Source organism: Dipodomys merriami, unplaced genomic scaffold (assembly GCF_024711535.1).
Source record: "Dipodomys merriami isolate MVZ:Mamm:240054 unplaced genomic scaffold, mDipMer1.0.p SCAF_9, whole genome shotgun sequence".
Taxonomy (NCBI): domain Eukaryota; kingdom Metazoa; phylum Chordata; class Mammalia; order Rodentia; family Heteromyidae; genus Dipodomys; species Dipodomys merriami.
The window spans coordinates 15,736,820-15,749,586 of NW_027206512.1; the positions used below are offsets into that span (position 1 = coordinate 15,736,820).

The 12,767-nt window shown below is 42.2% G+C and overlaps 1 protein-coding gene across 2 annotated transcripts in view; it reads left to right on the top strand.

Moving 5' to 3' along the window:
* The window catches only part of Rasgef1b (RasGEF domain family member 1B), a 564,489-nt gene that overhangs the window by 103,259 nt on the left and 448,463 nt on the right, over positions 1 to 12,767 (top strand). For both annotated transcript variants that reach the window (XM_070012940.1, XM_070012941.1), the window contains exon 2: positions 1,036 to 1,083. In XM_070012940.1, coding sequence (XP_069869041.1) covers positions 1,036 to 1,083 — 48 coding nt within the window. The remainder of the gene's footprint in view (positions 1 to 1,035; positions 1,084 to 12,767) is intronic.

Sequence of the window (12,767 nt, forward strand, 5' to 3'; positions counted from 1 at the left end):
AAAAGATAAGGGGCAGTTCCCCCGCCCTGAGTTCAAGGCCTAGTTCTGGAACACACACACACACACACACCACACACACACACACACACATACACCAAACATACCACATACACACACACCACACACACCCCCCCCACACACACACATTTTAATTCCAATATGTCAACAAATGAAGTACATATTAAAAGATTCAAACCTGCAATCCTTTCTTTTTGAGTGTAAAAGCATCTTGAGAGTTTGAGCCTGCTGACTTAGGAAGACATTTTTCTAGCCATACTGTAGTAATTAATTTTGATTCATAATACACATCAGACCAAATGTATTCACTCTCTGAATACTAAACATAATAAGATTGACTTGTGCTTTTTCTCATTGGAAGGAAAAAAATCATAACATTTGATATGAAAGTTTCTCATGCATAATGCATAATTTAATGCCTACCTTACTTTTTCTAATCCTCAAGTCGTTTAGATAACCATGAACAAACTAGAAGATGAAAAGTCTTACATACAAACTAATGTTTCTGAGAGTTTGTTTCAATCTAATGAAAATGTATTTAGCTTTAGCAGAGGTTAAATGCACTTTTTTCCTGGCTTCATTCTGCTTGTTCTTTTCCAAGTTACAGGACATTTGTCTCCTTCCTCTCTTCCTCTTTCTTCCTTGCTCCTGCTTTTACCCATTTCTTCCTTTCATCTTCTTTGTTCTATCACAGCAACAAGAATTTCTTCATGTGTCAGCTTTTGGTTTCTACCACATCCCCTAGGAGATGCTGAGTTGATCAAGATGAACAAGGCATTGATAGACTGTAGGCTTGGCCTCTCCTTCTCACCTTGAGGCCTTAGGATGTCTACTGGCCATGTGAAAGCCTGCACTGGTGTCTCTTCTGTGTTGCTATTCTTAGATTTAAGCGGCTGCAAAGGAAGGGTAGAGAAAAGGGATGTTAACTTACAACTTTTACCTTCTAGAAGGAATGACTTCAGAATATGTTTGATTATGCTGTATTCTTCATAGATTTCTTTCTCATTTTTCCTCTAGTCCAAAAGTCATTCCCGAGTTGGCCTGAAATCAAGCACCAAACAGAAGGTATGTTTACTTTCTTTATTTTTTTCCTGAATTTTTTCCTTTAACACATTGTTATTATTGCAATGGATGCTTGTTTTCTTCCCTGAAGACAAAGATTTCTCTTTAGATGGCCAGGATAGATCTAGATACAAACTTTAAAAAACTATTCCTGACTACAGCCTTCCAAGAGATCCAGAGCAGAGCCACCAAGATGAGCTGCTCCTGAGTGTGGAGCCACCGCAGCCACACGGGAGAATGAGTAATCGCTGCTCTTTTGAAAAAAAAAAAAACAAATCATTAGCTTTGCCTTGACAACAATAAAGCTGACCTTGCCGAGAGATCCTTGAAATAGAATTTGAGAAGGAGTTCTTGGAATCCAGTGACAGAACCTTAGACATGACTTGTGGCTTAAAGGACTCAGACAAAATAGAAGATGCCCTACCAGATTCTGCTCTTTTATTTTCTTCTCTCTGCCATGGAGGAATTGCAAGGAGGCAATTGTTATCTCCGTTTGTATTTTTTACTAAACTTTGTTCTCCCAATACCACTGTCTGGTGTGGATAGTGACCTTTACTTATGATCTGTGGCAATGTGGTTAAAACATGAATTCTGTGAGTAAACAATGAGCTCCAGTTCTTAGTTTGACCATTTAATTCCATGACCTAAGATGTTTTTGTGCAAAGATGGTCATACCCCCAGTGTCATATAGCTTAAGAATAAAATGAGATATTAAGTGTGAAAGCACTTATATCTTAGTGCCATGCACAAAATAAACACTTCATTTGTTTTTGAAAAATTATGCTTCATTGTTTAGAAATCCAAGTTAGGAGAAAATGTGGAATTCCAAAACCTTGATTCTTACACACATAAACACACACACACAGACCCACAGTCTTAAATTATGTAAATTCTTAGTGATAGATAAATAATGTGCATATATTCCTTAGAGTTTGGAGAGCTTCCTGCTTTTTAGAGGGATTCATGCTTAAATATTACTCATTCAATATAGAAATTTGGACTGGTGTTGGGAAAGATGAGAGAGAGTGTTGAAAGACGTGACATTGATCAAATGCATTGTATTCGTAAACTGCTTTGTTAAATGACAACTCTGCTGTACAACTACTTGAAGATAATACAATTTTTAAAAAGACATTTACAGAGGGGGGACCAAGATGGCGACGGGGCAGTAGGGAAACGCCACAGCTCTCTCCAACCAAAAAGAGAGTTCGAGCTCCAACGCTTAATCTCCCCAAGAGACCGACAACAACAAAAAGACGAACACTCAGAGAAAAACCAGAGGCGGAGAATAACAAAAAAGAAACAGAGGAAAAGAAGAATTTCAGAAGAAAAGCGAAGACCCCTCCCCCAACCTTTACTGGCCGCGCGGCAGTGCGCCAAGCCGCCGGCCAGCCGGCCCAGCGGGGGCTGCGGGAGCCCCAAGAGACACAGCAGAGACACAGGGGGCCGCTTTCAGATCACCAGGTACTGGTTTACAGAACAGCGGATCGCCAGGAACAGAGAAGCCTACCAGCCGGGAGTCTCCACGAGGATCCCACCCCCACCCCTCACTCTCCACCTGAGCAGAGAGGCTCCATCCCGCCAAAGCCGCTCGGCACCAGCAGCGCGCCCGCCCGATCGCGATCGCAACGACCCAGCACTCTCCACCCGAGCAGAGAGGTTCCATCCCGCCAAAACCGCCAGCAGCACGCAAAGGGAACTGTCTGCAGACCACCCACCCGCCCGCCCTATCACGATCGCAACGACCTGGCGGGGCCACTCGGGCCCCAGAGGTACCGCGAAGAAGCTGTCTGAGCGGGGACACTCTTGACCCGATAGCTTCGACAGAGGCAGAGACAGAAAAGAATCACACAGAGCCACCACCGCCCAACCCAGCCCGGATTGCAACAACTGACGACCTACACCACACAGAAACAACCAGCTCCAGGGTGAGTACCCCACAGGGGAAGTGTATCCCTCAAGGGAGACCAGAGCTGGAGGGAATCCCCAGACCCTGACCTAGACTCCCTACCCCAACACCCGGACCACAGGACCCACTAAAACTGGGAACTGTTTGAGAGCTCCACCAGCCCGTGGAGCACACTCAGCTGGCCAGGCTAGAGCAAGAGCACTCCTGGAAGGGAGCTTAAATGCCCAAGCCAGGAACAGCGCCCCTGGGTCAAGACTACCAACAGTAGAAGAAATTTGAACTGTGTCCCCCAGGCTGTATAACCTAGGTGGTATACACATCAGCACAGGCCTAACGAGTGCGCTCCAGGCTGCATAACCTAGGTGGTATACACATCAGCACAGGCCTAACAAGCGCGCTCCAGGCTGGGGCCGGAACCAGGCCCGGGGATCCGGCGCCTGAACAACACAACCAACTCCTCCCAATTGAAGTAAAAAGCTGAGCATACGCCTCAACAGAGGGGAGAAAGCCAGGAAACAACACTCCCCGGGGAAGCACGCCTGTGACAACAAAAGACCTGGAGGCCCAGGACAAGAGAAGCCCAAACCCCACCAAAACTCCACCCATATACCCTAGACTGGGAATTGGGCAACACAGGCTGCCAGCACCTGATAGTAAGCAGGAGCTCAGACTGTTAAGGCGGCTCAGCAATAGAGTGATAGTCTTGGATGTATGAGGCCCTGGATCTGATTCCTCAGCATCACAAAAGCAAAAAGGGTCAGAAGTGGTGCTGTGGCTCAAACGGTAGGGTGCCAGCCTTGAGCTGAAAAGCTGAGGGACAGCACCCAAACCTAGAGTTCAAGCCCACAACCAGCCCAAAACAAACAAACAAAAACACATCAGGAGCCCATAGCAGACTCCAGCATTTGGGAGAGTGCATCCAGAGCATCTGTTCTTCACAAGAGCACCCGTAGGAGCAAACACAAGCAGTCTAGGCTGCTCAACCCTTCCAAAGGCGGGAACTGCCAGCAATCTACAGCAGAGAGCTGAGAATCCTAAGTAAGTCAGAATAGCAGCTGGAAATAGGCTCCCAACAGAACCCAGATCAGGCACAGACTCTCTCTACCAATACAGAATCAGCAACCAAGCAAAGACAGACACACCAAAACAAAATTGAAGAGCAGTCTCCTGAACCTCCATGCGAAAATCACAGAGAAAAATCACAAGGTTTACTACCACCCAGGACAGCAAGCTCACCTCAAAAGCCAGCAGCCACACAGGGGAGAGCCCCAGTGGGAGCAAAGCAGGAATGGAAGACAAAGGCTACTTCCAAGGGTTGCTGGAGGCAATGACTCAAGAAATAAAGCGAGAAATTGATCAGAAATTGAAAGAGCACAAGGATGAACTATCCAAAGAGATACAGGGTATCAAACAAGAGATGCATGCAAAAATAGAAGCTGCACAAACCTCAGTAAGAAGTGAGATAAACGCCAAATTAGAGGTAATGCATACCTCATTGAGAGGTGAGATCAGTACTCTGAGAACCAACATTGAATCCATAAAGGGATCCATTTCCTCCATGCAAACCACAATAGAAGCCACTGTCAACAGAGTGAATGAAATGGAAGGTCGAGTGTCAGATACAGAAGACAGAATACACCAACTGGACCAAAAAGTGACAGATATGGAAAAATTACTCAAACTAAACCAAAGGGATATTCAAGAGCAAGCAGATAATGCTAAAAAATTTAACCTTCGCATAATTGGAGTGGACGAAGGTGAGGAATTCCAGAGCAAGGGAATGCACCACCTATTTAACAATATAATCAATGAAAATTTTCCCCACCTCAAAAACGACCATCTTAACTACATCACAAAAGCTTATCGAACACCCAACAAGCAAGACCCCAGGAGAAACACTTCTAGACACATTATAGTAAAAATGATAGATCTGAATAATAAGGAAACAATCCTGCATGCAGCAAAAATGAAGAAGGAGCTATACTACAATGGGAAAAAAATAAGAATTACTGCAGATCTCTCCACACAAACAATGAATGCAAGAAAAGCCTGGGAAAGCACCATACGAGCCCTGAGAGCCAATAACTGCCAACCCAGACTGATCTACCCGGCAAAGCTAGCATTCACATTTGATGGAGAACTGAAAACTTTTAATAGCAAAGAAAAACTAAATGAATACATAAACATTAAGCCAGCATTACAAAGAATTCTAAGAGGGGGGACACAACCTGAAGAAAGCAGCCAGGAACTGGGGCCTGCCCCAAACAGGCGTTACTCAAAGTCTAACTGAGCAAGCACAGGAGGAAAGGAAAAAAGAAAAACTTAGGAAAACGGAATGGCAGGGACAACAATGCATCTCTCTATACTTTCTCTTAATATAAATGGGCTGAATTCGCCAATTAAAAGAAAACGAACTGAGGACTGGATAAGAAAACAAGACCCATCCATCTGTTGCCTTCAGGAGACCCACCTCTCAGCCAAACATACAAACAAACTCAGAGTGAAGGGGTGGAAAAGGATCTACCAATCAAACGCCCCCAGTAAGAAAGCAGGTGTAGCTATCCTGATATCTGACAAAATAAACTTTTCATTAAAATCAGTACAGAAAGACAAGGACGGACACTACATATTAATAAAGGGAACAATCCAAGAGGAGGATATAACCATCATCAACTTATATGCCCCAAATATTGGTGCACCCAGATATGTCAAACAAATGCTCTCAAACTTACAGAATAAAATAGATCCCAATACGATAATACTAGGAGACTTTAACACACCACTCTCACCAAAGGACAGGTCTACCAACCAGAGGATTGGCAAAGAAGCTACCGAATTAAGAGAGGCCATACTGCAAGCAGAATTAACTGACATCTACCGAGTATTTCACCCTAAAACAACACAGTACACATTCTTCTCAGCAGCTCACGGAACTTTCTCCAAAATAGACCATATCATAGTTCATGCAAGGAACTTAAGCAAATACAAAGGGATCGACATAATCCCCTGTATCCTATCTGACCACAGTGGAATCAAGCTAGCTCTCAATAACAAAGCATACCGCAGAAATTTCTCCAATACATGGAAATTGAACAGCACACTCCTTAACAATGCCTGGATAACAGAAGAGATCAGAGAAGAAATAAAGCATTTCCTACAACTCAATGAAAATGAAAACACCTCACAAAGAAACTTGTGGGACACAGCAAAAGCAGTCCTGAGGGGCAAATTTATTGCCCTCAGTGCCCACATCAAGAGAATGGAGACAGACCAAGTAAATAATCTCATGTTGCAATTAAAACAGCTAGAAAAACAGGAAAAAATGGGACCTAAAGCTACTAGAAGAAGCCAGATAACCAAATTAAAAGCAGAGATTAACCAATTAGAAAATCAGAAAACCATAACCAAAATAAACCAAACAAAAAGCTGGTTCTTTGAAAAAATAAACAAAATTGATGGCCCATTGGCTAGATTAATTAAAAAAAGAAGAGAGGAAACCCATATTAATAGGATTAGGGATGCCACGGGAAACATCACCACACGTACCCAAGATATCCAAACAATTCTAACAGACTACTTTCAAAAGCTATACTCTCTAAAGGAAGAAAATCGGGCAGAAATGGATGCATTTTTAGAGAAATACAAGTTGCCCAAACTGAGCAAAGAAGAAGTTAACCAATTAAATAAGCCAATATCCTATAATGAGATACAGGAAGCTATCAAAAGTCTTCCAACAAAAAAAAGCCCAGGACCAGATGGATTCACAGCAGAATTCTATAAGACCTTCAAACAAGAACTAATACCCATACTCCTCAAGCTCTTCAGAGAAACAGAGAAGGAAGGAGCTATCCCAAACTCATTCTACGAAGCCAATATCACACTCATCCCCAAAACAGGCAAAGACCCAACCAAAAAGGAGAATTACAGGCCAATCTCCTTGATGAACACAGATGCAAAGATCCTTAACAAGATTCTAGCTAACAGAATCCAGAAACACATAAAAAAAATAATTCACTATGACCAGGTAGGCTTCATCCCAGAGACACAGGGATGGTTTAACATACGTAAGTCAATAAATGTAATCCAACATATCAACAGAGCCAAGGTCAAGAATCACATGATTATCGCTACAGATGCAGAAAAGGCCTTTGACAAAATTCAACATTCATTCATGCTAAAAGCTCTGGAGAAAATAGGAATAGAAGGAACATTTCTAAAAACAATAAAAGCCATTTATGACAGACCAATAGCCAATATTATACTTAATGGGGAAAAGCTACAACCAATTCTCCTAAAATCAGGAACAAGGCAAGGATGCCCACTGTCTCCACTCCTCTTCAATATAGTCCTAGAACCCTTAGCCAGGGTAATAAGGCAAGAAAAAGACATTAAAGGGATCCGCATAGGAAAAGAAGAAGTTAAACTATCCCTTTTTGCAGACGACATGATACTATACCTCCAAGATCCCAAAAACTCCATCCCCAAACTCTTAGAAATCATAAATCACTTTGGCAAAATAGCAGGATACAAAATAAACCCACAAAAATCAGTTGCCTTCCTATACACTGATAATGTACAGGAAGAGAGGGAAATAAAGGGAACAACCCCATTCACAATAACCTCCCGAAAAATAAAATATTTAGGAATTAACCTAACCAAAGATGTAAAAGAACTATTTAATGAGAACTATAAAAAGTTAAAGAAAGAAATTGCAGAAGACACTAGGAAATGGAAAGACCTCCCATGCTCCTGGATAGGCCGACTTAATATAGTAAAGATGGTAATACTTCCAAAACTAATATACAAATTCAACGCAATTCCTATTAAAATCCCAATGACGTACATCTCTGAAATACAGAAAACAGTCCAAAAATTCATATGGAACAACAAAAGACCTAAAATAGCCAAAACAATTCTAGGGGATAAAGACAATATGGGAGGGCTATCCATGCCGAACTTCAAACTCTACTACAGAGCTATAATAACAAAGACAGCATGGTACTGGCACAAAAACAGACCCGAAGACCAATGGAACAGAATAGAAGATCCAGAAATAAATCCACAGGCCTACAGCCAGCTGATATTCGACAAAGGAGCCAAAGACATACAATGGAAGAAACACAGCCTCTTCAACCGCTGGTGCTGGGAAAACTGGGCAGCCACATGCAGAAAACTAAAAGTGGACCCCAGCCTATCACCATGCACCAACATCAACTCAAAATGGATTAAAGACCTTAACATTAAACCTGAATCTCTGAAACTACTGCAGGACAGAGTAGGAGAGACACTTGAACTAATAGGCACAGGAAGGAACTTCCTGAACAGAGTCCCAGGGTCACAACAAATTGGAGAGAGACTCGACAAATGGGACTACCTTAAAATAAAAAGCTTCTGCACAGATAAAGCTATCGCAACCAAGCTAGAAAGACAACCAACTAATTGGGAAAAAATATTTACCAGCAATATATCAGACAAGGGGTTAACATCCTGTATATACAGGGAACTCAAGAAACTAATCCCTCCCAAACCTAACAAACCAATTACTAAATGGGCAAGGGAACTAAAGAGGGACTTCTCAAATGAAGAAATAAAAATGGCAAAGAAACACATGAGGAAATGTTCATCATCCCTGGTGGTGAAGGAAATGCAAATAAAGACAACCCTGAGATACCACCTTACCCCAGTCAGAATGTCCCACATCCACAAATCAGCCAACGACAAATGCTGGAGGGGATGTGGAGAACGAGGAACGCTATTACACTGCTGGTGGGAATGTACACTCATACAACCACTTTGGAAAGCAGTCTGGAGGGTCCTTAGAAAGCTAAAGATTGACCTCCCTTATGACCCAGTCATACCACTTCTAGGCATCTACCCTGAACAACAGGAACCAATATACAAGGACACGTGCACCTCCATGTTTATTGCAGCACTGTTCACAATAGCTAGGATATGGAAACAACCTAGATGCCCCACCACAGATGAATGGATCCAAAAATTGTGGTATCTATACACAATGGAATATTATGCAGCCATTAGAAATGACAAAATAATGGCATTTGCAGGGAAATGGATGGAGCTAGAAGGAATCATGTTGAGCGAGGTAAGCCAAGAACGAAGAGACAAACAGTACATGGTCTCCCTGATAAGCGGATGATAAATCCAAAATGTTAGGTGATATGACAAAACTAACAGGACTTAAGAAACAAAGAACTCCCACTCATCTGGTTGAACCACTACTAAATATCCCCATGCTGCTGATCACGTGTATGGTATATAACATATGAACACCGTTATATATTACAGACTGTGATAGACAATTTGCTCCAGGAAAGTTAGAATGAACGTGTGACTTTAAATGAGCATCATTATTCCACAATACTGTGAATTTCCGGAAATTAAGTAATCACTTAATCACAATCAAAAAAAAAAAAAAAAAAAAAAAAGAACCTTGGGGAAGGGAGGGAGGGAGGGGATGGTAGGGAGAAAACAATGGAGGGGGTAACAATGTTCAAGAGGAAGTGTACTCATTACCCCACTCATGTAACTGTAACCCTCTGTATAGAATCTTTACAATAAAAAAATTAAAAAAAAAAAAAAGACATTTACACTTGTTGGAACACTTGCCAAAACTTTCATTATGAACACTTTCATTTTGTGATGTTGTCATAGAAAAAAATACACTGCAAGAATGCAAAGTATCTAAGAGGTTCTTAAAAAGATGAAAGAGCCAATAGATGTGGCAGTGCTTAGTCCAAGGTCTGGGTAGGTAGTTGCTGTTTTGTTTGCTTTTGTTTTTTGATCGGTTGTGGGGCTTTGAACTCAGGGCCTGGGTGCTGTTCCTGAGCTTTTGCCCTGAAGACTGGAGTCTACCACTTTGAACCACTGCTTCACTGCCAGGAGCATCTTGTTGAAGAGGAAGACAGACTGGCTCCAGTTGGGCCCCATTACTTACCAGTTAATAGCTAACACCAGGTAGGCTCCAGTATAAGCACATTACAACGATCACCTTACTGCTCTCATCAATAAGCTTTCATGGTAGATGTTCTTGCCTCTCTCAGAGCCTGTCAGGAGCATAAAAACATGTCAATAATTTGACTAGAAAACTTAATATGAAGAATTGTCCACCTTGTGTGAGGGGTTAAGTAGGCAGTGGAAAGGAGGGAAAGAAATACTTGGTACTGTGAACAGCAATTCCAGAAAGCAGCTAGTGTCTTTCAGGCTGAAGAACACAGAAAGCTGGAAGTACTAAAACAACTTAAGAGAATAGGTCCCACATAGCTGAAATTCTGATCTCTGGAGGCCCTGGCTTATACACACTGGTGTCTATTAGGAAGAACTTCAGTGGAGTCAGTGGCTCTGCCTGGACCAAAGAAGGTTGGTACTGCTGAGGTGAAGCACTCGCATAGGAATGAGCAGGTCCCTTCTTCCAATTCCGGTTCCGCATTCTCTCTCTACTGCCCCCTACTGGCAGAGCTACAAAAAGCATGCAGAATAATGGGGAATTGTATTTTGTAGTCCCAGCCCACAATCACAAAATCAATCATACAGAGGTGAGTTTGGAGGTGGAAGACAGTAATTTAATAACCGGTGCATTTATGAGCTCCATTTTGCAGGCAAGAAAGCCAAGGCACTCATGTGTTATGTTTGCCCCAAATCAAACAGCAATAAAAGACAAGGGTCAGAATTACATCTGATTAGTTTGGCTCAAAGTTCATGCCTTGAACCACAAAAACAACTGACCATGGACAAAAACATTTTTCTGAGTCTTATTTTCAAAATCTGAAAGGTAGAGGTGATCATTCTTAGCTTGTGGAGTTGATGTGAGGATTACACTCAATAATATACATGAGGTGCTGATAGCACTTCTTGGCATATCTTTGGTTCTCAGTAAATAGTGCTTTCTAAAGATGACATTCTTCTTATGCTCATTATAGGAACCTCTTCTTCCTTCCATGGCTGTGTGAGTAGTTTTTTTTTTGGGGGGGGTCCGGTCATGGGGCCTGAACTCTGGGCCTAGGCACTGTCTCTCAGCTCTTCAGCTCAAGGCTAATGCTCTACCACTTGAGCCACAGCACCACTTCTGGCTTTTTTCTTCTTGCTTACATGGTGCTGAGGAATCGAACCCAGGACCTCATGTATGCAAGGCAAGCGCTCTACCATTGAGCCACCTTCCCACCCCTGTGTGAGTAGTTTTGAAAGTATTGTCTTTGCCTTGGAACGTTCTCTTCTACAGTGAACTAGTGATAGGTGATGGTTGTCTCTTCAACTTAGCAGGAAAGTAAGCAGAGAGAAGTTAAAGCTGAAATTTGATCAATGGAGGCTTTATTGATGGTGTCCTTCAAATCAGAATTTATAAAGAGCTGTATAGAAGCATTGAGTTACCTTTCACTTCTTATTTTAAGCAATGGGGGAACTCATTGAGTTTGTTCATTCATTCTTTAACACAACAACCATTTATTGGGCACTTGATTGTACTGGACATTGTGCTGACTGTCAAGGGTATGAACACTGACATATGGACCCTGCCCTCAAGGCTGTTTGTTGCAATTTAGTGAAGGAGTATGATTGTCAACTAGCTGCTCCCTCCACCGTTCTTCCTTGTCCTTGACAGAGTGTGTGTGTGTGTGTGTGTGTGTGTGTGTGTGTGTGTGTGTTGCTACTTAATTACAATGCTATCATGTAGGTAAAATATTACATAGTCAGCCTCTGTCCAGGGGAAATTTATAGGTGTAGGGGAAGACTGCCTCTCCTGAAGCAAAGTTGTGCACAACCAAAATCTTAGCTCTGTCAGCAGCAGATGGCTGTGTCAGGATTACCACCTCTTTGTGTAAATCAGGCTATTTTTATGTTTGTTTTCCCTTGGTGTTTGTTTAAAAGTGCTTAATCCTAAGGGAATAGGTTTCTTTATGAATGTACTCAGGCTAAAGGTTTAAGGAAAAAGAAGTCTTGGAGAGCAGCACAATATGATAGCATCCAAGATTCTTCTGGCAGCTCCAAGGTCATTGTCATCTTGTCAAGGTCATACTAGTCTCTACAAAAACAGGAATGCTCCAAACCTGTCCTTGATCTCCATGGCACAAGGAAACAGGATATTAAATACAGGAAGGATGGAGACTAGGAAATGTGTACTCTGTTACCCCAATTTAGAACGCCATTAAACAAAGCTGACACAGGCTTAGGAAGGTGGCTCAGGGGTAGTGTGCTTACCTTGTATGCATGAGGACCTGAGTTCGATTCCTCAGCACCACATAAGCAGAAAAAGCCAGAAGTGGCACTATGACTCAAGTGGTAGAGCGCTCGCCTTGAGCTGAAGAGCTGAGGGACAGCACCCAGGCACAGAGTTCAAGCCCCATGACCAACCAAAAAAACAAAAAACAAACAAAAACAAAGCCAACACAAATCAAAGACTCTATTCCCTCTACAAAACCTACATGCTAAGGGAGCTAAAAAAAATAGAATGGAAGAAAGACAACCTCTCAGTAAATGGTGCTGGAAAAATTGGTTAACTACTTGTAGAAAACTAAAGCTAGATCTTTATATATCACCCTGCACCAGAATCAACTCCAAATGGATCAAAGACCTCAGAGTCAAAGCCTGAAAACATTACAGGATGAAATAGGAGAAACCCTAGGTCTCCTTGGCACAGGCCAAAATTTTCTTAATAGAGACCCAGAAACACAACAAATCAAAGAAAAGTTGGACAAATGGGATTGAATGAAATTGCAGAGCTTCTGCATGGCAAAGGACATAGCTAGCAAAAACCCACGGATTGGGA